General features: G+C 32.1%; 2 protein-coding genes across 4 annotated transcripts in view; both read left to right on the top strand.

Moving 5' to 3' along the window:
• The window catches only part of LOC143048386 (heterogeneous nuclear ribonucleoprotein R-like), a 29,391-nt gene extending 24,973 nt beyond the window's left edge, over positions 1–4,418 (top strand). For 2 of the 3 annotated variants that reach the window (XM_076222062.1, XM_076222061.1), the window contains exons 8-12: positions 616–789; positions 1,139–1,242; positions 2,082–2,179; positions 2,519–2,622; positions 3,630–4,418. In XM_076222062.1, the coding sequence (XP_076078177.1) occupies positions 616–789; positions 1,139–1,242; positions 2,082–2,179; positions 2,519–2,622; positions 3,630–3,971 (822 nt within the window). In that variant the 3' untranslated portion in view covers positions 3,972–4,418. Of the gene's footprint in view, positions 1–615; positions 790–1,138; positions 1,243–2,081; positions 2,180–2,518; positions 2,623–3,619 lie in introns of all 3 variants that reach the window. The other variant, XM_076222063.1, reaches the window with a different exon arrangement.
• A 7,271-nt stretch (positions 4,419–11,689) lies between these two features.
• Positions 11,690–25,874, top strand: part of LOC143048385 (androglobin-like) — an 87,235-nt gene continuing 73,050 nt past the window's right edge. The window contains exons 1-3 of the mRNA XM_076222057.1: positions 11,690–11,930; positions 17,089–17,247; positions 17,451–17,468. Coding sequence (XP_076078172.1) covers positions 11,890–11,930; positions 17,089–17,247; positions 17,451–17,468 — 218 coding nt within the window. The 5' untranslated portion in view covers positions 11,690–11,889. The remainder of the gene's footprint in view (positions 11,931–17,088; positions 17,248–17,450; positions 17,469–25,874) is intronic.

Below are 25,874 nucleotides of genomic sequence, written 5' to 3'. Positions count from 1 at the left end.
TTTTAGGACATTTAATCTATTTTAATAGAAATAGGATTTAAAAACTGTAAACAAATTTAATCATTATATATTAAATCAGCTGATATTTTTTTTACACAAACATCGTGTTGATGGAACTGTTGAAATCACTTCATAAATCCACCAGCCCTTTCACACAGTTTAATAGCAATTGTCAGGATTATAAACATCTCAGGATACAAATCATATTTAGACTAATTTATTTATAGAGGTTTTAAATTCATGGCTTTTGGTTGTCTCTACAAAGGTTTGACGGGAAAATAAAGATATACTGTTATAAGATCTTAATATTTTCATGAAAATTCTGATAAAAAAAAAAAAAAAAAGAATTTGCCTACCTACCTACCCACACCCAGTCATCATGGGTCGGGTTTGGGCAAAGTGAAATATTTTTAATTGTGGCCTGGCTCACTGAACAATGAAAATCAGTTCAAACAGGTTGCAATGTCCTATGTAATTATATACAAACATTAAAATGTCTTTTTAGGCTGCTAGCTTATTTTGACTTTGTCAGTTTAAATATCTTTATCTTCCTCTTATTTTTAAAAAGTCTTAAAATGTTTTATCATTTAAAGCAAACTCTACATTTTGTTGCAGGTTAAAGTGTTGTATATAAGAAACTTATCAGCTGATGTGTCAGAAGAACTTTTAAAAGAAAAATTCACTGAGTATGGAAAAATTGAACGTGTGAAAAAAATTAAAGACTATGGATTTGTGCATTATGAAGAAAGAGATGATGCTGTCAAGGCATTAGATGCTATGAATGGACAGGTAACTGCCAATTAGATTTTAAGAGAAAAGTATGATTTAGATATTGCTCATGATGGTTAGAGTGATATTCATCTTGTAAAGTAGACTATTTGTGAAATAAAGGTTTTGCTGCAAATTACTCCTACTATTTTATTGAATGGGATCAAAATGTCTCAAATAGACATCAATTTTTGGCAAACACCAGATTGGATTTTATTGGATTTAATATCTTGTTAAAAACATCTATAATGTCATGAATGTTTGAAATAAGGGTTCCCTTCATATGTCCATAATTGTTGTGTAAACAACTATACTGACTCCTGTTTTATAGGTTATTGTGATTCATACTTGTTTTATTTCTTCATTTCAGAAATTAGGAAAATTAGAAATTGAAGTATCACTGGCCAAGCCACCCACAGAAAACAAAAAGAAAGAACAAAGAAAAAGAGAGCAAGAAAGAAGACAGATGATGGGGTAAAGATTGCATTCATGCATTAACCATCCTTAGAGGCTGGCTTGATAGTTGTAAAGATTGCAATTATGTGATTTAAATTATTATGAGGCTGGCACGATACATGTAGCTCAAAATTTCCTGCTTTATCACAACTTGTGAGATTAACAAAAAAAATTCTAAACATAACACCAATGAATATTTCGAGAAATATATACTGAAATATTCAAAATAATTACATAAACTGCATGTCTTGGATCGGAGCAATTAAGAAAAAAAAAACTTACTTCAAAGCAATGATCAAAGATAGTTTGGGTAAAGAACTTGCATCAAAGCAAGTACAAAAGCCAATTTGATTAACGAACATACTTCAAAGTTATAATCTGATTATTTGGTTTAAGAGCATACTTCAGAATAAACACAAATGATGAAGTGGAACCAGAAAAAAAAAAAACATATGGGCATCAGAAGGGAGTTTGTTGCCCTGCATTGAAGGAGAAAATATGAAAGATTATTTTTTTAGGCATTAAACCAACACAACAGTCTCTATTATATGAACAACTTGATATAAAAACAGTGCCATCCACTAGGATTTGGAATTTCAAATGTTTACTAAGAGCAACAACTAAATGAGGGAACAGGGATGAAAATGTACTATGGCTTTCTAAATAGTCAATTAAAAATGCTAATCATTACTGACCATAATCTGCTATTTTAGCATGCATTTCCTACATTTGTTTATTTTCATGGATTCTGAAACTTCTGATATCCTATAAACTTAAGTAAGTTGCACATCCAAGGATCAGTGAAAATAATGGAGTTACAATTCTGCACATTTAAAAACATCTTTGTTTTTTTGCAGAGGTTATGAAGACTTCTATCAGCCACCAATGCCCCCAAGTAGGATGATGCCACCTGGTAGAGGAATGAGGAGGCCAATGCCTCCACCACCAAGATTTGGTAGGTTTAAACTTGAGTATTATAAAATACATTGAATGAAATGTGATTTGAAAAGGTACCCCTACAACCCCACAAAACCAGAAAAGGCTATGATAAACAAAGACGTAGTCCTTAAATATATTTGTGTAATTATGTTAATAAACAGCAAGGTATTTTGTTAATATAAAAATATACCCCAGAAAATTGATAGGGTTTGACATTATCAAATTTTTTTTCAAGTAATATCATTTTGCCTGACCAAAGAGATAAAATTTAAGGATACATGGAATTTGGACAGCAAGAAATGGAATTAAATTTTTAATCTAAATTGGCTTCTTTACATTGTTATTTTTATTTCAGATTACTATGATGATTTCTTTGGCTATGAGGACTACAATGATTATTATGGTGGAGGCTATGCACCACAAATGCCAAGAGGAAGAGGAGGCAGAGGTGGACCACCAGTAAGTATCTAAGCTAACAAAACTTACCTGGGAAATTACAATATTGTGTTATCAAAGCCAAAACATCGTGAATTATTTCCCTTTTAATTCTTTACAATCTATGATCTTATCAAATTGGAATACTAGTGTTGATTATTTAAGTCATATGCTATATTATGTACCAAACATCCACACGAAACTAATAAGCTGTTAATTGGGACAAAATAACCTAAAAAATATGGAGTTTAAATCATGGTCAGACTAACAATGTTGAAGAATGAAATAAATTGTTCATGCTATTCTATATTTAGAAACAGATTATTATGATATATTGAAAATATAATGTATGCAAATTAAACATCTATGAAGACAAAATTCAACAAGGAGTGTATGAAAACAAGTTGGTGCATATCTATGAATTCTATGAATCTCCAATGAGACAACTCTCGATCCCAGCCACAATTTATAAAAGTAAACCATTATACATGTAGGTCAAAGTATGGTCTTCAACACAGAGCCTTGGCTCACAACGAACTGCAAGGTACGACGGGAGAAATACCAAAAAATACCAGCATGAACAATTAAAAAAAATGCTTGCATACATACATACATTTACTTTGCCATATAAATATTCAAGCTATCTTCTTTAGTAGTTTATAATGTTTGATGCATGGAGATCATGTTTGAAAGTTTTAGTTTTATTGGCTTTAGAATAGCCTATCCTTGTTTAATAAATAGTATGATTAAAACATTGTTTCCACTGTGTGGTATAGAGGTTTATTTTCAACTTTGGTTCTCTAAATCTTCAAAGCTTTTACTAGATCAACATGCATCTAAACAGTTTAACTTTGAAGCAAATTGAGATAGTAAAAATTTAAATTTGAATGCTGTACAAATCTTTTCAAAACAAATATTTATAGAAGTTTTTGCTTCAAGGTTATACACTATAGAACAGATTGTTTACAATTTCACATGTTGTTGACAAAAATTTTAATGATGATATAAATTACTTGTATTGTTTGCCTCAGCCAATGCGAGGTCGAGGAGGGGCCATACCCCCTGGTGGTCCTAGAGGGGCAGGAGCGGCGGTGAGAGGATCAAGAGGCGCTGTAAGAGGACGAGGTGCTCCAGCATCGGGAAGAGGGGGTCGTGGTGGAATCACACCACAAAAAATGGGACAACAAATGGCCAGAGGAGGCAAAAGGAAAGCACAAGGGGATTTCAGCATGGGCCATACAAAGCGACGGAATGTACAAGACAATTGGGGAGCTCAGCCAATCGCTCAACAACCTCTGGACTCAACGGGATATGATGCCAGCTACAATGATTCACAGTGGTATCAGGACTCGTATGGACAAAATTGGGGATGAGCATTCAACTCAGGAGTTCCATGAATGTATAGATCGTTGATGTAAATTTGTGTCCGTTGATGGAATTTATCACAAATTTTTAGAGTTTATCTGACCAAAAATCATGTTGTAATGTGGTTAGGTAGAATGTCTGTTATCTGAGTGTGTACATTGTTTTTAATGGACAATTCATTCATGTCTCAGATGTTAAAAAGCAGCTATTTTTACCAAAAATGACAGGGAAAATTGCAGATTTTCAATCTAATCTCGAAAGTTGCGCATCATGATGAAATCTTCAAAAAATCAAATGTGAATATTTTTATTTGTAAATTTTGTTGTCTACATTTTTTGTTTTCATGTATAAAAAAAATCGTCCTCCATTCATCGCCACTCGATTGTCACACCATTATTTTGGCTTTTATTGGCAAAGAAGAAGATGTGAATAAAAGTCCTTTTATACAACAGTTATTGGTATTATTATTTTGTACTCATGCACACACAATTGAAACAAATTAAAAAGAAAATATTTCAACAAACAAAAAGTTGGTTGTAAAAGGTTTTCGACATAATGCATGATTTTAATGTCTGTCATAAACCATGATGGCATTTAGTGTTGCCCTAAGAGATTAGTCTGTCAAATTTTTGTTTCCACACTATGCTGAAAGTTTTACTCATTCAAAGTTTAAGAAACTTGTTCACAATGCTGAATATCATAACTGGCTTACAGAGTTTGAATATCGTCAACATGGGAATGTAGATGCTGAATTGATTGGTGAATTCCAGGGGTAGTACAAATTTAAACTCTTCGAAGTTCAAGGGCATTTAGATGGGTCATGGTCTAGTGATTTTAAACCCAAAGTTTTCTGCTGAAGTTGATTTGATGGAAACTACTCATGACAGACAATATTTATAATTGATATGAAGTGATTCATGACCTGAAGAAACCAGATTGGTCATCCTAGTCCGATATAAAAGATGAGGCAGCATTGCCTATGTCTAAGAACTCTCCACAATAAATCAAATAAACGAAATTCACAACTATAGGTCACTACAGCCTTTGTAAAACAATATTTGAATAAGCAAAGCCCATACCACACATTCTGCTGACCTGTAAAAGATAAACAAAACTATTCATAAATGAAAATTTATATACAAGATAATGAACTGAAAATAACTACCACTGGGATAACGAGTTCCTTGCTCCAAATGAGCACAAACAACATGAACCCTAACCTCTGTCGGTGATGAAGATGCTAGACAAAACAATAAAAAAAAAACATTCCGAATGAGACCAGGTTCATTAATTTGAAGGTGCTAACCTGAGCTGTTTGTAGCAGTACAACAAAAGGAAAACACTAAAAATATGTAGAAAAGTGCTGAACTCCTCAGATGAAAACTAAAAGAAGGATCTTCAAACAACTAAGTGAACTTTCACACAATAAAGACATTAGAACAGATCTGAGAGTACTTTGTTACTGAAGGCTAGTTCAAATCCAATAAATAGTAGTTGTAAAAATATAATCCTGTTTTCATGTTCATATTGACGTTAAGTTGAACCAGTTTATTATTATGGTTAACTTGGTATAAAATATTCGACTGTTGATGTTGCTCTGCACCTATTGAAACTTGTTCAAAATTCTGACCCAAGTTGAAATTTTATTTTTTAAATTTGGGAACACGTAAACGGGTCAAAAATTAGAACTGCCGCAGATTCCAGGTAAAAAAATATATCATACTTTCAATCCTGCAAGACTTCAATGTTTCTATGAAAAAGCAGCCTAACAGTTTGTATAGAAATTTTATTGTCATTGTCGTGCTAAAGGTGATGGGTTAGTAATTCTGAATTGCTGTAAAAATGTCCAAGAAACGGACATCATTTGAAATAAAATATCTTGTATTCAGTAAAGTATGAAATTGGAAGTAGTAAGTTTCAATGGGAGATAATCTTAAACATTCGAGTATAGAATACTTTTTGAAAGAAAAAATAATTATCTCCCATGGAAACTCCCAAGCAATGTATTGTAATTCCACAGATATTTTACTAAATATAACATAAGGATGTCCGATTTTAATATATAGAAGACATTTCGAAAGAAATTGTATAAAAGCTGTTCGAAGATTTTTATAGCAATTCAAAATTACTACCCATCAGGCCATCACTTTTAGCATGACGGATAACAATAAAATTTCTATACAAACTATTGGACTGAATTTTGTCGAGCCTATAGTGACCTTAACAACCTTCTTAAAAGCTATATATATATTAGAAGGTGGAAAACCTGAAAGCTTTATACTTTGTATATAGATGCCCTATGTTGTGAAGTTTGTGACTGTCGCATGTCCATTGTCCTTGCCCTCATTTTCATGGTTCAGTGAGAACTTGATTAAAAGTTGGTTATTTTGTAATGTTAATTTCTCTCCTATTAAAAGATAAAGTAACATGGTAACTTGATATCTTTTGAAATATCTAGTATATGTGTACCTTGCGAGGTCATTATGCCCATCATATAGGTTTCATCTTACCTCGACCTCATTTCATGTGTCCGTGAACAAGGTTGAGTTTTCGTGGTCAAGTCTATACAGCAGATACTATAAGCAACAGTTCTTCTATATTTGTGTATGTAATGATTGTAAGGTGAACATGTCAAACTAGCAGGTGTCGTATGACCTTGATCTCAAAGTAAATAATTAAGTTTGATCTCATTTGTCCCATTGAGCTTGGAATAAAGGATACACCAGATAAGTTATGTCTGTCATATCTTGACTAAGATCTAGAAATTATCAATGAAGGTCGGTAGACTTGACAACCAAAGATATGATCACAGCTTCTTAGCAATAAAAAAAAAGATGTTGTATGATTGTCACTGAGACGTGCAACTCTCCACAAAAGACTAAAATGACACAGAAATTAACAACTAAAGGTCACCGTACGACCTCCAACCATGAGCAAAGCTCATATACCGCATAGTCAGCTGAATGCATAAAAGGCCCCGCAATAACAAATGTAAAAAAATAAAATCAAACGAGAAAACCAACGGCCTATTTATGTTATCAACATATGAAAACAAAATGTATATGACAAATACAACATTGTCGCGACGATTCATTGTAATATTAAGAAGGGTAGTAACGAAGCGTACACAATTTGAAAATAAAGACATGCATATGTTTTGATATGTTATAACTGCCATATAAACCTACAAGTTAACGGTAACCAATGGCATATTAAAAAGTACAGAAGAAGAAAAATCAGAAAACATGCACAAATCCGTAATAGCGTAAGACATTCACGTAACTTTATTGCCAGGGTAAATAGTTTCATAATTTTACCGAATAGCGATTTAACTAATTATAAGAATTGGTGTATGCTGGATTTACTTTCCGTATCGACAGAACATTCAAGTTAAGTCGGTGAACATTTCATGACGATGACGTAAATAATTGAAAAAAAGGTATTCCACCTGATTCCCTATTTTTTAAATGTCTTTCGGCATTAAAACCGCCAGCAGAATGCAAGCGTTACTAATAACGGACCGGAATATTTACTACAAACGGCACCGGAACCATTACTATAAACGGCCCAAAATCATTCCATGCTCACTACAATAAACAATTTTATTTAGTTCACAAATGTATTTTTGTGCATGTTACAACATATAAAATCAGTACTTTTAAAATCTTTAGATTGACTATGTATTTCCAGGATTAGTGCTTATGCACAATAAAACCAATTTATCCCGCTTGGAAATAATAGACTAGTTGAATAAATAAATAAGTATAATCTACCTGTATTTACCTGAGTTTACCTGTAAAAGAATGAGCGCAAATGTAATGTTTATGCGCGCAAATGCACTGGACTGTTTATGCTTCCTGGAGCATTTCTTTAAAGATTGTCTTTGATTATAGTCATGTTTTTATGAAAACTCGAATCTTTTTAAAGTTAGATCTATCTTAACTCGTCAAATCTTGTTACGTATTGGCATTTATAGCAAAATTAGAGATTTTAATACTTTAATCAGTTTATGAAACTTACTCAAGTATTCTAGTATGAATTTCAACACATTTATACAGGCGAAACATTAGCAATATTAGAACATGTTTTATTTTTGCTAATGTTTTTAAATCCTTGAAATACAAGGCAGACTGGCACTAAAAGGTGTATGGTAATCATTTTTGTCTCATGTTTGAGAAAAATCGCAATGTGCCACACAAGGATTACTTTCCGGCGGTGGCGGCGTAAATTATCAGTATTAAAGATTTATATTTTAGAAGACTATATAGTAAAATTGAGAATGGAAATTGGGAATGTGTCAAAGAGACAACAACCCGACCAAAGAACAGACAACAATACCTGGACGTTTCAGACCATATATGCACACAGTTTGTAACGAAGTCTTCTGTTATATATATCTATTGTCCTTGACCTAATTTGCATGCTTCAGCGACCATTGTGTTGTTTTTTCTTTGTCATTTGTATTTCTCACATATTATAAGTAATATAACCTCGACCTCGACCCCATTTCATGGTTGATAAAGTTCATGATCAATTTACGTGATTATATCCATTTCTACTTTAAGAAGTTGGTCTACTATATGTGGTGTGTGGAATGATTATGAGGTGAACAAATCAGTCTGACGGGTTTCATCTGACCACTGCCCTAATTTTCAAGGTCAATTGGACATATCAAATTCGTGTCTTTTGTTAGAGTATTTCAAATACTAACAGCACGAGGTCAGCTTTATCATTTTAAGGGGTATTTGCTAGACGTATATGTCTGTGCGGCAGGTCTGTTTTCAAATACTACAAGCAACATGTCAACAATAAACTATCATGGTATATGTAATGATTGTAAGTGTAAATAAAATTGAGAATGGAAATGGGGAATGTGTCAAAGAGACAACAACCCGACCAAATAAAAAACAACAGCAGAGGGTCACCAACAGGTCTTCAATTTAGCGAGAAATTCCCGCACCCGGAGGCGTCCCTCAGCTGGCCCCTAAACAAATATATACTAGTCCAGTGATAATGAACGCCATACTAATTTCCAAATTGTACACAAGAAACTAAAATTAAAATAATACAAGACTAACAAAGGCCAGAGGCTCCTGACTTGGGACAGGCGCAAAAATGCGGCGGGGTTAAACATGTTTGTGAGATCTCAACCCTCCCCCTATACCTCTAACTAATGTAGAAAAGTAAACGCATAACAATACGCACATTAAAATTCAGTTCAAGAGAAGTCCGAGTCTGATGTCAGAAGATGTAACCAAAGAAAATAAACAAAATGACAATAATACATAAATAACAACAGACTACTAGCAGTTAACTGACATGCCAGCTCCAGACTTCAATTAAACTGACTGAAAGATTATGATTTCATCATATGAACATCAGGCACAATCCTTCCCGTTAGGGGTTTAGTATCATACCATCATAACATATATGAGAAGAACATAACCCGTGTCATGCCAATAACTGTTTTTAGAATAAATGTGTTTAGTTCCGATGCAAAGACCTTATCAGTGACTCAATATTAACGCCAAAATATGCAATCTTTAATGACTTGACAACAGTATCGTAATTATATCCTTTCTTAATAAGTCTATTCAAAGGTTTTGTAAGTTTCTGAGGTGAATACTGACACCTTTGTGCTTTATAAAGAATATTTCCATAAAAAATTGGATGTGAAATACCTGAACGTATTAGAAGTCTGCATGTTGAGCTATATTTACGAATGATGTCTTTATACCGATGATAAAATTTAGTAAATGTTTTGACTAGTTTGTGATATCGAAAACCCTGGTGTAATAATTTTTCAGTAATACATAAATTTCTCTCGTTAAAATCTAAAACATTGTTACATACACGAGCGAATCGTACAAGTTGAGATATATAAACACCGTAAGATGGTGACAAGGGAACGTCACCATCTAAAAACGGATAATTAACGATAGGAAATGAAAAATCATCCCTTTTATCATAAATTTTAGTATTCAGCTTTCCATTAGTGATATATATATCAAGATCGAGAAAAGGGCAGTGGTCATTGTTAGTATTAGCTTTATTTAAAGTAAGTTCAACAGGATAAATTTCATTAATATACATACTGAAGTCGTCATTATTGAGAGCCAAAATATCATCCAAATATCTAAAAGTATTATTAAATTTGTTTATCAGATGTTGTTTCGATGGGTCTTTGCTTATTTTTGTCATAAATTGTAACTCATAACAATACAAAAACAGGTCCGCAATAAGTGGTGCACAGTTAGTCCCCATTGGAATTCCGATAATCTGACGATATACGGATGTATGTTTTGCAGGTATAATCTGACCTTGGCTTTATTTTCATTGTTCATTGGCCAATGTTGAGTTTTTGTGTTTTAATCTGTTTGAATTACTATATAAAATCGGTCAACTGTATTTGGTGTACGAATTAATTGTAATGTGTATATGTCCATCTGACAGGATTTATTTTGACCTTGACCTCATTGTAATGGATTTTTAAAATGTTATGTTTATGTGATGCTTGTAGTGAAACCTCCATCTTTAAGACTTTCAACATACAATCAGTTGTTGAGTAAAGCAGACGAGACATTTCTCACAATATACATGTTCGGTTTCGGGAGAGAACCCGTTAGCAGTGTCATCTTTTCCACTCTACTTGAATAACGTTTTCCCCCTAATTGTCATCATGTATATATTTTCCGCTTACCAGAAGTAAGACTTTGAGATATACTTTGAGATAAACAATGTAAAAACATATATTTCCGTTTGAGCAAATGTTCTATATCCTTATTCCATTGGAATTTTTATTTCCAATTGGAACCTTCTATTTTATGACAATATACATGAATGTGTTTCAAGTATTACGGTTTTTCGTCGTTCCTGTTATACTAGTGAATTCGTGGTAAACTCACTGGATATATTTAACAAAATTAAGTTAAGCTTTGCGACGGTTTATATATAACTTTCCAAAAAGATAAAAAAAAAAAAAAAAAACGGTATTCCAATAAATGTTCTGTACAAAATACAACGAATATCACTGTTACTGCACTGCGTCCGTATAGCTTGACCGCTGGTATCCAACTAATCCTATGTATAGAAACGATCAGAAACCTGTTTGGAAAACCTTTTGCAAACCGTCTCCCTTAAAAATTGTGTTACCCTATATATATAATCTATTTTGGTCGCTGCTGTCTTAATGACGAATTTATATGGTTGATGGCTCTGAGTTTTGACCGATGCTAATATATTAAACATATGTGTACACTGAGTTATACACTGTGATGTTTTATGTTGTAATTATCATTTATAACAATCAATTGTAACTGTTTTTATGCCATTTATTCGCCCTGTAATTTGTGAAATAAAAATATTTTATTCTTTTCTATTCTTTTTCCACATCTCTTTTTATTCATATTGAATTTCGCCAAAAATCCCGTGTACTTTTTTTTAAGCTTCAAAAGTGATAGACGATCACAGATTGAGTTTCAATGATTTGTTCATTTAAAAAAAAATGAAAAACTTTTCTTTCAAAAACATATAATCACCACCCTTTTCATAATAGTTTTGTCAAATCAGTGTGAAGATAAAACGATTATTTCGTGAACAACTGTTACGCATACTACTGATTTAAAGCCCAGGGCTTATTTAAATCTGGCTTCCAATTAAAACCTTGGATCAATTGGAAATATTGTAAGTTCTTAAGCAAATATTTTCGAGTGTTATTTCTTCGGAACAGATCATGAAGAAGACAGTGTGAAAGAAAAGTAAATGTTTTTGATTGTTGGATAAGACCATGATTCTAACGAAATACACATTTTAATAATCGACTTTGTGGTTGTCTGTGGTGTATTGCGACTATCACACGTTTGGATATATTCTGAAAGATATAACACATTTGGATATATTCTGAAAGATATAACAACTACCAGCAAAATGTCTTTGAAGAAATTACTTGGGTCTGCTATGAGAAAAAGGTAAGACAGTTTAATATCATTTGAAAAGGCAATTATATTTCTAAAATCAGAAACTACTAAGTAATGATGGTGGATTTCTCTCGTACATTTTTTTATATATATGAACTCATCATAGATACCAGGACTAAATTTTGTATATACGCCAAACGCGCGTTTCGTCTACAAAAGACTTATCAGTGACGCTCGAATCCAAAAAAGTTAAAAAGGCCAAATAAAGTACGAAGTTGAAGAGCATTGAGGACCAAAATTTCTAAAAGTTTTGCCTCATCTAGCTAAGGTAATCTATTCCTGAGGTAGAAAAGCCTTACCATTTCAAAAATTCTAAATTTTGTAAACAGTTAATTTATAAATATAACCATATCAATGATTTGCCAAATCCAGCTAAATATATTTCTTGTTATTTAGAGGTAAAATTATCAGTTCCAAATTCTTATGTTAAAACTTGTTTATTGTTTTTGGCTTTTCTGTTCTTGTTAACTAGTTGTCTACCATTCTTTATTAGTTTTTTTTATTCCATTCTATAAAGATACATATGAACTCTAATTTAAACTATGGTCACTACGTATTATTTCATTCGTTTTTCTATTGATTTGTGTTAATATGTATCGTGTCACCCCAGTGCAATACCTTTTTCTGTGATTAATTATTCAGAATCTAATAGGAAATGTATTAAGGAACACATTTTCTTTGTACTTTAAAAGTTATGACACGTTCTTACTGGCCTTAAATCTCATATGGACCAAGAGGCATCCGTTGTTGTTTATATTTTTATTATTTGATATAACAATTAAAGTTAAAAAAAACGGTCCCTGCTTAATCCAATTTTTAATATCCTGGACTATAATACGTTTTGGGCGTATTGGAATGGGTTAAGTTTTTGGAAGATTACATACATTCTGTTAAAACCTGCCTCGTTCCTACAATTAAAAAAAAAAGAAGGAAAAAAAGACTTCGTTAAGATATCGCGTTTTCTTTGTCCGCTAATTAAAATTTATACAAAGAAGGTCGTTAACTTGGAAATGTATAGGCATTTTAACGTTTAGGTATAAAGAAACCAATGAAAATTGCATTCTTTCTACTCATTATCCCATTTGCAGAAAAAAAGTTTTGTAGACATGCATATGAGGCATTTAACCACAAATCTATCAAAAGGTAATTTATACGGATGGGTTTTTATTCTATTTCAACGTTTAAACGCACATAAAACAGAATGCGACATTAATATGTGTTATGTAGCAAAGCAACAGAAGACTAAATGAAATAGTTAATCTCGTATACAAATATTTGCCATGACTTTTAAAGATAGGCAAAGGAAATATAACATACAATTGAAAGTTTTCGCTATTAACGAAGTGTCAGTTTTATTGTCCATTATTATTAATTGAAACCATTAAATGGCGTTTAAAGAGTAAAGTATATTTGATGATGGAAAATTGGTTTGAAATAAATCATGAATTTTCACGCAAGGTCACCACTATAATCAACGAATATTTAATCAATGGATCTACTTGAAAATTGTGAACCTACTTGGAAATATCGTACTTTTTATACTTGTTAACGAAGGGCGTACGTTCAAAGTCCGAATCGACCCCCTTGGAATCATTTTGATTATTCTATGCAGAAACAAATAAGTCAATTAAAATATGAAAATAATCTATTGAACTTGCACGACCTCATCGCACAATTGTCCAAATTATATACCATGATACAGGCATAAACTATTGTTGTTTCTTTTTGATATTGTCTGTTAATGCCTTATATTGTATCATGCTCCTTGTCAGGCCCATTTAATGGAAAAATAAAACATCTTATCTGAAACTACATTAAAGCAGGTTGTAACACAAAATGCTTGACAAATTCTACAGAGATGACAGAAATTTCTGAATGAACACGAGAGACGGGTCAGAGATCTTAGGTGATATTTACGTAAAAGGAACAATCTACAAATTACTGTTGCAGGCCGCAATAGAATATAGTATAGTAGTCGTATTACCGACAGTCGCCTGTATGACGATGTTTGAATAATAATATGATAATTACTTGAATGGGACAACAATCGACAAATTACTGTAGCAGTCGTATTACCGACAGTCGCCTGGATTACGGTGTTTGACAACTTATTTGATAATTATTATAATTGGACAACAATCGACATATTACAGTAGCAAGCTGTAATATGTTTTGAAGTCCACCACTGTAGCAGGCTTATTACTGCAAGTCGTCTGTTTGACGGGGTTTGACTTATTATGTGATAATTACTTGAGAGGGACAACCATTGACTAATTACTGTAGCAGACGTATTACCGTCATTCGTCTGTATGGCGGTGTTATTCGAATTATATAAATAAATGATTAGTCAGTTATAAAACAATGGTATACAATCAAAGATATAATAGAATACCCAAAAAAGTAACATTAGCACAACAGATGACGAAACAGTATCCACATTTCATTTGATGACGTTTACAGTGTGTATGATTGCATACGAGACAACTATCTACAAGAGACCACAATATTTTATTAACAGATATTGGTCACCGTATGGACTTTAACAATGAGCAAAGCCCATACCTCAAAGACAGCTATAAAAGGCAAATAAATTACAAATGTAAAACAATTCAAACGAGAATACTAACAGCCTAATAAATGTACATAAAATGACTGAAGAACAAATATGTTACACAGCAACAAACGGCAGCCACTAAATTACAGGCTCCTGACTTGGGACAGGCACATACATACAGAATATGGCAGGGTTAAACATGTTAGCGGGATCCCAATCGTCCCATACCTGGGACAATGGTGTAACAGTTCATCATAAGAACAAACTATAAAAAATAGTTAAAAAGACGGCTAAACTCATCAGAGATACAAATATAGAAATACATATAACAAAAACACATGGACGTGACCGGGACATTTTCCATTCCAACAACAAACCGACACTACGTACAGATATGAGAGTTCTCGCAGTTACGGACAGCTAGTTCAAAGCCACTAAAAACCAATGCATGTTTGTTTTTATTTTAACTTACGGTCATTGTTACACACAGTATTTCTTATTTTCAAACAGGAACTGCTACGTACTTAAGTTTAACAAAGACATCTCTTAAAAGTTGTATTACTGCAAAAATGTTCGAAATCCATCAAACCACTGGACGTTAAGCAAGTAACCGTCAACCAATTATTTAACCCTATGAATCAGTAGTTGAGACAGATTCCCTTCTGGACTCGAAACTGTCTTTGAGATTTTAATATACTGATTGTGAACGAGTGAATTTATCGGAAATCTACTTGATTATTTAGTAACATAATAGTTTAAGTCTTTTCTAGACCTGTACAGTTATTTGCGTATTCAGTTTGTTGTTCGGTTCTTGTTGTACACCCCACAACTTCCTTTTATTTTTACAAATTAGAACCCCCTCCTGCAATTTGTTTTATGATATATATTTTACAATATCTCGATCCTCGGTCTTTACACCTGTTTGTGGAAATCCTTTAAACTCATTTATATAGATCAGCTATGACTTTATATTTTTGGTAATAAACTGGGCACCTTTAAAATTGTACATAATCTTCTATTATAAAGTTATGTCATCATAACAATTTAATTAACTGTAAAATGTGAAATATGTTAATACGCGATAATCTAAATAAAATCTGGTCTTATATAGGAACATAATCTCATGTTAATAACCACTGTATTTATTTTCATATTTTTCTTCTTGTTTGTATACTATAAAAACTGAGTCTTAAAGTTTCGATTGAAAAAGGAGGCGTTTCGAGTGAGTAAAGGGGCGAACAATTTCAATTTCAAAGATTCACATAAATCAAATAACATTGGAACTGTATATATATATATATAGGAATAAAAATTATGTATAGATGAAACAATATTAAAAACTGATGTTACTTGTCCATGTTTTATTAAACATCCAGACAAATGGCATTGTAATAACTGAAACACAAAGGATCAATTTTGATAGATAAATATCCAGTGACAAATATTTCAACAAATTTAACGATACATCAAGTAAGCACACCAATGGAAAATAGAGATTTTTTTTATAAGCAGGTGTAACAAATGTTTTTATTTCCTACTAGTACTGAGGAAGTAGATTGAGAATTTAAGATTTTCTTCTAAAAAAGCCTTCATCAAGAACATGCATGTGTATATTCGACATTAAAAATATATTTTCGACTAAGTCTTTTATTAATCGACTATAAAGTTGTATTGTCGGAGAAAGAGCAAGAAGCATATTAATTATTATAATTTGATATAAAATATGATATAAAATTTGATTTTAAAGTTCAATTCAATGTACATTCTCTAATTTAAAAAAAAAAAATGGTTCTATTCAAACTATATTATTTGATTATGAAATTGTGATTAAATTACAATTCTTTTCTCGTTATATGTTTCCTTTCTGTTCTTATCGTCTACTCTAAAAGTTCAATAAAGTCCTGTTTTATTACCTTTTTTATCAATAAAACATCAAATAAAATGTGTTCCCTATAATTACTATAACAATGGACGGGTGAATAACCCAAACAAGTATAAACTGTATGACTTTTAAATATTTGACTTGGACATATGGCATAAGCTTTAATATAGATTTGTACTGATAGACAGTTATATTATTTAAGACAATTGTGTTTCAATATTATTCTCAACAGAACAAGTTTCAACAAAGTTTTAGACATGCTCTTATTTTATATATTATCAATTTTGATTCCTTGATGCCTGTTTACACACCATTTTAACTTTTAGAATTCAATTTTATGGTAGATACTGATTACATACATATGCCACATGTATGACACAAACAGTTTGATTAATCATAATGTATTAGAAAGACAGGAATAGAATATGATAAAACATTTTTTGGTTTAATTTTAATTTTATTTTCTTTAAACTGTGGAGTGCTACCCTAAACATACAAAATGGACAAAGATACGGACTGGATTTAATGAAAAGCATATTTACTTGTTAATTCTCGCGAACAAACGGACGAACACTACATCACTATATACCACCCATTCCAAAACGCAGGGGATAAACTGATTCTTATAAATTGGCCATATAAGGTTTTTCGTCCAAAGTTGATCCTAATTCTTAGGGCAAATTTATCTTTTTGTGAAATAATTCTTTTTTTAGTGTACCACAGAAAATAGATGAGAAAGATGACCAAGTACCCAGGGCATCGTCCAATGTTTCTATGGCCAGTATCTTAAGTAGAGGAAGAGGTAGCGATGATGGAGCAGAAACACCAAAACAATTTGGAAAACTGGCGGGTCTTTTGGTCAAATCTAAATTGTAAGTATACCTTACACTTTCAATAGGTCTTTTTATTGATCGAAAAAAAAGTTTCCACTGTAAAATATATCTATTATATTACCAAAGAAAGGTTTCATTATTGTTATATCGATACAAAACTTGCATATTTGACATGTGTTTTCCCAGTTATATAGTTTTTCTTTGATTGCCTAGGTCAAACTACAATGGATTTTATATTACAGCGTTTCCAAAATGAATCTGTGAGTGTACATATATTTAAAAAGTAGATTCTTATATACATTTTAGTATCACAAAGTCAAGAAAATAAATATAATTTCAGCAGTTTCTTGAAGAACATGAGCCCCCACTAATAAACCATGTTCCAGAAAATTAGGGGGAAAAAACATTGCTGTATTTTATATGTTTAGATTAGCTTATGAATTCACTTTATTGAAATAGAATTATCTTTCTTAGATCAATTTGCGAAATGTATCGTTACTGGCTTTTACTAGTAGTGTTTTAGTTATAGAGCATCTACCTTGCTTTCCATTTATTAATATTTAAATTAGCTTTAGGAATATGACTGTACAAATTCTTGAAAACATTATAAAAAAAATCTGAGTATAGATGCCAGACTGAAAGATTTGGGTTGCAGCTGCTTGATTCAAAACATTGATGAACGATCATGATGTGGTTACGGAATTTGTTTTCGGTGCCGATGATTCGCCATTCAAAAGTAGAATTGTTGTGTAAAAACACATACAATATTAAACTGTTGATGAAATGCATAATTTAGTATCGCAAGTTTTCATAGTAATGAAATACATGTGCACGAATTACATCAAAAACAAATTCGATACCAAATTGATTAGTTTATATTAGGTTCATGGAAAATCTAGCACTGTTGAACATATTTGTTTAAGAACATATGTATGGAATATGTTACTTAGAAATGATGTAAGGAAAATTTTCATCAATTTTACGTACATTGAAAATTCTATACTAATATATATCTGTTATAACAATATTCATTCAGAATATGTTTCAAATAGTAAAAAAGATAACTACAATGTTCTTATTATTTCTAAGTTGAGTATAACATGAAGAAGTTGTATTTAAAATCCTTTTAATTCGTTACATTTTCCATTTGCTGTAACTGTGTAACTTAACCTTCAGTCAAACAAACTTATAGTTAAGCAAGTTATATTTTTTAACAGCATTATAATATAAAAAAAAAACTGGTTCTTAAGATCATTTTGATGTTTGATGTGCATATTATAGAATTGTTCCGATTATATTATAAGAATTTACAATCAAGTAGATTTAAGCTAATAAAACAATTACATAAATCTTCGTGAATTGAATTTTATAAAAAAAAAAATAACATGCCCAAGGGTATGCAGAAATCTGTGAACAATGTTATAGGAAGCCAAATTCAAGATCCCGGACAAGGCCGATATGCATAAAGCCAAGTTTAGATATACATTCGTAGTATTTATTTATAGTAGGACATTTAGAAAATTCCGTCTGTTTGGGACAAATCTGAACTAAAAGTAGTTTTATGCATATCAGTACAAGGTCCAACAAGTCCTTACAAAATTACCATATGCGTGTTATAAAAGAAGCCAGTCGGTCTCTGCAGACTTTGAGTGTTACTGATAAGCGAGAAAACAAAACGACGATTCGCACCTTGATAATGCATCGATTAACCATTATATAATGAATGATTTACACGAATGTGGTCATGGGACGGTACTCTTATCTATTGATGATCTCTACGAAACGGACAGATTTCTCTTATATCTCGATGAATTTGTAATAAACGAAATTGAAATTAACAAGTGCACGCAATGTCACAAAAGATTTGAATTAGAGAGTCAATACAGAGATTGTCTGTTCTTGTAAATGAACACGCAAGCAAAGCGTAATATACTTTGAGGAAAAATGATTGATTAATCCACGTATTACTTCATTTTCAATTAATAACGTCCGTCATATTCTTTTCAAAAATTAGTTATATTTACAAATCTCCAAAGCAGGAAATTCTTTGATTATTTAAAAGACAGAAATCCTTATCTCGATTTATCATCGTTTTTATTTCGTTTGTTCTTTCTATTCCTGGAATCTTTAAATGAAAGGATTTTGTTCGTTTACACGAAAAGAAGATTACTGATTGCCCTAACCAATCTCCGTCATAAGACTATTATGTATACAAGGCCACCATGTATGTGATTTGGGATGTCCTTGCCTTAAACATGATCAAGTTGACCAAAGAAGGATTTTATATAAATCATTTAATCAAGTGTTATGAATATGATTTAGAATTATAAAATAATTTGGCCGGTGGCTCCAACCTATATACAACAAATCCGTTGAACGTTTTCAAACTAAGAAAAGAGGATTAAACGTTTAAAACTTTCTGATCAGAAGTCAACGTACTAGTTTGTACTCCGTATCTGTCAGTCAATGAGAAAAGGATCCATTGTTGGAGGGGAGACCCCGGGCTCCCGGGGTGCACTTAGGAGGGGAAGCGTGTTAAAACCGGACACAGGGAGGAGACGATCTTCAGTCTTGTAAGTTTACGTTTTTTATGTCTCTATTAATTCTTCGGTTTATGAGGAATCAAACACAAGGCTTTGATTATTAATTTGGGATTATATTATACTGCGAACATTACCCATAAATAGTAACATAACATGCAATGGTTTAATGGTACTTGTAGTATTATAAAAATCTTATATTGTATATATAATAGAATGCAAACTTTTTGCAGCATTTCGAATTTAGTACTTCATATTTATGTACAAAAAACGTGTACATTCCTAATCACGAGCTACTGGGTTTTATTTTTTGTCCTGGCAGAATCCAGTCGGCCATCATCTTATAAGAGTTTGAATGGCGACAATGATTCGTTTTTGCGATATTACGAATATCGTTTACTGCGGACTATGATTTTTTCTGATATAATTCATTATATATATATATATATAAACTTGTTATTAAGCTTAATCTTCCATCTCAAAATGACACTAAGTTCAATTTTACTAATTGTACTTTAAGCAGATTACGACACATGGATTTGTGAAAGTTTGTGACACCTATATAAGTTTTGCACAGATAACGTATGACAATTTCTAAACTATAAAACATTTGATTGTTTCTGTTAATTCCCCAAATAATGCTAGCATAAATATGCGTCTAGGTTCAAGTTGAAGTCCTTTTACAAGTTTTAATAACAGTTGTCCTGAAAAGAGTGTCTTTAACAGCAATGCGTAGTGCTGAATAGCATTTTGATTTCATGAGGATAATGTGAATATTAATGAATAAAATCATGTTTATCATTTTATATTTCCATTTATAAACCATTTTTTTAATATGCATTTCAACGGTTATATTTCATTAAAGTTTGATTATGTGAATGGAAAAACTATAGCATACAAGTTTATTGACCGTAACTCCTTGTAAAGTGTTGAACCTTTTTCTATTGAGATCAACTGCTAAAGTATACTTTTAAAATCATTTGAGTATATAAAATATAATACTCGCTAAAAATACTGCTGAATAAAGAACAACTTTTATCATATGTTTAGTACAAAATACAGCAATTTTGTATATCTAATAAAGGTTCTTTTTTCCAGTCTGTATCACCTACCCTGTATCGCATACCCCGTATCGCATGGCTAAACCCGTATCGAATACCCCGTATCGCATAGCAATCCCGTGTCGCATACCTGGCATGACGTCACAATTCGAATGACGTCAACGTTTGTCGTGATGATACAGCATGCGATACGGATTTTGCCATGTATTATTCTATATGTTACAAATTGTTTCATTTGTTTGACTGACCCAAACACTGCTAGTTGTTCTTTGTTAATGTCTGTATTGTTACCTGTTCTGACATCGGACTCGGACTGAGGTTTACTGTGCGTATTGCTGTGTGTTTGTTTATTCTACATTGGCTAAACCCCGTTTGACCCCGTAAGTTTGCTCCTGTCCAAAGTCAGGAACCTCTGGTCTTTGTTAGTCTTGTTTTTTTCACTTGATTATTTTAGATCATTTAAATGTTCAGAGTTTAGTGTGACGTCAATTTTTAACTGTTCGTAGGGGCCAAATGGAGTCCGCCACCGGGTGCGGGATTTGCCAGCTGTGTTGAAACAATATTGTTTGCCTACGGCTGTGTTTACTCTTTGGTAGGGTAATCGTTTCTTTGACACATTCACTATAAAGCCTGGCACTCTGAACCCATTTGAAAACAATACTTGAGAGCTGGTATTCTTTGCCTAGATTAATTAAACGATTAAAGTTGTATTCTTTAATTTGCATGATAATGGTGTTCAAATATTTAATATAAAACGCATTTTATTACATATTAATTGAGGAAGAATGATAAACGTCAAGTATAAAATGCAAATGACTGAGCGCCAAAATATAATACGACTGATTAAAGAGATAGAAAGAAGGTATTGACCAGACGTAAGTTTATGTACAAGTAATCTCTTATATAACAATATTGATATTAATAATATGCTATTGACAAAGACCGGGATTTTACTCATTGTTAAAGGTCGTACGGTGATCTAGAATTGTTTATTTTTTGACGATCATTTGGTCTCTTGTGGAGAATTGCCTCATAAGCAATCATAATACATCATTTTTATAGTTACTCGTCTAAACATCAACCCAACAATGTTAGATTTGTAAATTTGCTTTTGCAATTTTTTTGTTCTTTCCTCGCCGGGATTCGAACCCATGCTACTGAGATATCGTGACACCAAATCGCCTGCACAATAACCGGCGCGCTAGACCACACGACCACCTTGGCTTCATAAAAATGAAGCTTTCGGTGGCCGGTTGTTACCTTTACATGTCAGATTAGCGTCGTAGTACAGTAAATGATATATATGACATGAAGATGCTATTTTTTACAGAACAGCTAAATTATCTATAGTAAAGGATCCCACAAATTAATGTAAGATACAGTCACAGAAATAATTATATTTATAAGTACATCTGAACCAGTGTCCAGCAGTGACAACTCTACAACAGATTTATCCATCGGATCACCAGCAGTGATGGTGATACATGGTTGTGTACATTCTGTACATACAACTCGTCTAAACATCAACCTAATAATGTTAGATCTGTAAATTTGCTTTATATACATATATACGTAGTGTTATGCCGGGTTCGATGATGGCATTATGCTCAAATAGATTAAATCCAAAATAGATCTCCTTTTCTAATCAAACCATTTGGATCCACTCTGGAGTATTGAAACAAGGAAAGTAACTCCAAACCCGTTTTTCAATGATTTAGAGCCAGGCGGTGCAAACCTCTAAACGTTTATATAACAATATATTTACTGAACAGAATGAATCAACAATACTGACAAAACTTGAATGAACCTTAATGAAGTATCGATGTTTCCCAAATAAAGTGTTTTAAATTCCAAATGATCTATTGATTTCTTAATTGTAGTAACTTAATCCCGATAGGTTCTAAGTAAATAAAATCTCAATAGCACCAGCTTTCGTGTAATAACTTAATAGACTATGTTTATCTTAATAATGGTGGCACGACTGATGTTAGTAGCAAAAACAAAATGATCAGGGTGGTGATTGTTACTGCGGTTTTTTGTTGACGATTTAGTGTAGTGTTGACAATGTCAGCTTCTTCAGAGTCGTCCGAGAGCGGTCGAAGTTCTAGAAGGATGGCTACCATTGCCAAAAAGATGTCAAAGATTCAGAGTGGAAGTTCTGCCATCTTTTCGTAAGTGATGCTGGTTCACAAACTTTTTATTTTTTTTTATTTCAAGTGCTCGATACTTGTAGTATATAATCAAATTATATTTGATCGATTGTCAACCTATCTTGAATAATGTAATAATTTGTCCTTTTTACTAGCTTTGTGCTTCTGTTCAAAAGTTTTAAAAAAAACTTTCTAAAATTGTCCGGTCATGAATTTCATTTTTTTTTTTTTAGAATTTTCGGTTTCAGGTCCCCAGACAAAGTTGATTTTTGATGGATTTTGCTATTTTATGTCCTTTTTTGATTGTACAGCTCTACGGTTTCGGTTCTACTACATCCGGGACTTCCAAATTTTTGACATTTAGTGTTCTGGATGAAGGTAACACAGAAAAGCGCTTTGGACGCATGAGATTTATAATGTTTTAAATAATATTCAATGCTACTTTCATTGCTGGATACATATACATGTGATGGTTAGGTCATTTATGAGGGTTTATTTGTTTATTTGTCTGAAATATATTGTAGTTGCAATTGTACATACATAAGTAGTACATCCACAATAACATTGCAAACACTGATGTCTTGTTCTTGACAGGTGCGTTCGACTGTTATCTAATAAATGCAAAGGATTTCCAGTTTTCGGTGGTACGATCCGGGTATTTCCCTGCAATATACCGAAGAGTGCTGATAGTGTCTTAATTTTTAGAGCAATTCTTGTTCATTATGGTTTTACCTGTTTGCTTCCCTTGTCCCTTGTTTTATTTTATTTCAGCACTTGATCAATACCACTGCTGGTTGACTATCAGTCCCCGAGGTTATCATGATTCATAACAAACCTTTCTAAAATTGTCTATTTACGAATTTTGATTGATTTTTTTTTATCATATCTATCCAATATTTTTTTTTGCACCATTTATATAATTTTTTAGCATGCAATCATCCAACATTTTGTTCGACTCGCTTTGCTCGGCAGTATATAATCAGTTTGATGGAATTACGTCCCCTTCGAAATATTTATTGAAATACATATCAGATCATAATCTGACATAATTTTATTTATTTCCATCCTTATTTTACATGAATTTCCGTTAAATCCACAAGAAAAACCTATTGTGCAAACTTAACCAATAAGTGTTATTGAATTTCAATTTTAAATACTGTTTTAAACAATTAAAACGTTCTTCATTGAAACACATTTCGATTATAACGTATGCTGATTTCACACCTAATCGATCACAAGAAACTAGATATTTCAAAAGGAATAGTAGTATAAATTATATGATTGAAACATAAAATTACAGTTTTTCCCCAGTATATATTGTGATACTCGAGAAAAAAAAAAAAAGATGTCTGGAAATAGTTCTCGAAGAGGATCAGCTTTGATCAGAAAAGCTTCTATACAAACCGTCAATATTTTGGGTGTTGTAAGGTAGGCAATAAGATTTTTTTTATTCAAGTTAAAAAAAAAAAAAGGATTTTATTGAATACATAAATATTTGTTCAATTGAGGATTTGTTCAGTGTAGAAAACCCACCGAATTTATCATTACACCGATAAATCCAAAAAATAATTACTAGTACTTAATATTCAATGTTACTTTATTGATGAAAACATATACATGGCTCGGACATTGATTAAAGTTTTTTCTGTTTCTTTGGTGTCTGCAATATATATAAAGTTGCAATTGTTCACCCATAAGTAGTACATCCACAATAACCATTAGCTTGCGTACACCGATTTCTTGTTCTTGGCAGGTGCTTTCGACCACTATAAATGCAAACGATTGCCAGTTTTCATTGCGTTCTAAAGCAATTTCTTGTTCATTATAATTGTTTTTCCTGTTCGCTATCTCAGTCCCTTCTTTCATTTTTTCGATAACCTCAATCATGTGCAATCATCGACAACTTAGGCAACACCATAAAATAGGTCGCATGCATATGGAAGGAACTAGTAGAGTTCGAATTATTGTCTTGCAAGACAAAAAAACATGAGCGAAGTTTTTAGACTTATTTTGAAAAAAATGCTGTTCTGATTATTGTTCAATATTCTGTTCTTGTAAATGTCAGCAACAAAACAGAAGTTTATTTTTTATCAGCTTATACTATCGCAATCGTAGTCAATGCCATTTTAAATATATAAATATACATATGAAACAAATCAATAATTTCAAAAATTCCTCTCTAATATGTTAGATTTGATAAAGTTATACAATTCTTATTCTGTATTTGTATCTTTAGATCTACCTTAATTCCGACGCATTGTTCTGATAAAAAAAAACATTATACAGTTGTAGACATATTTTCTGTTGTTCGCATATTAAACAATTCTTTATTGAAACTTTTGTAAACCGATACAAACATCCATCGGGATTTAATTCCTTAACAAATACATAGATGTTCATTTTGAATTAATATAAAAAAGTGATAGAATGATTAAAGAAAAACGAAGCAATGTACAAAGCACTGATATTCATTGGGAGAAGAAGAGAGCTGCTTCTCCCGTCTCCGATTCTTCCTCAATGTCAAGGACTAATTTTCTTAGCAACAAGAGAAATGATGGTCGTTTCCAAGGAAAGAGGTAAATTGTTTGCTTTGAAATGTTCAGGATAAGTTTTTGCATTATTTCATAAAAAGTTTTGTTTTGAAACAATTTGGTATGAAACACCCATAACGATGAATAATTTCGTGTAGGGTAAATTTAAAACATGAAAGGTATGGTCAAGTTTAGATATGAAAGAGTGTGAAGTGTTTATATGTTATCAGACTGTAGGATATAAATCTAATCTACTGGACAAACATTTTGAAGTGACCAGTTATCTGAACTTTTTAAATCTTCGCAAAATTAGCGTCGATCAAATCATTTAAGCATTTCTTAAAACATTTAAGACAAACAACGACAGCGGTTGTCCACTTAATG

This window comes from Mytilus galloprovincialis, chromosome 10 (genome assembly GCF_965363235.1).
Source record: "Mytilus galloprovincialis chromosome 10, xbMytGall1.hap1.1, whole genome shotgun sequence".
NCBI lineage: Eukaryota > Metazoa > Mollusca > Bivalvia > Mytilida > Mytilidae > Mytilus > Mytilus galloprovincialis.
Note: the sequence above shows the minus strand (reverse complement) of the source record. Positions and strands in the feature narration are given on the sequence as shown.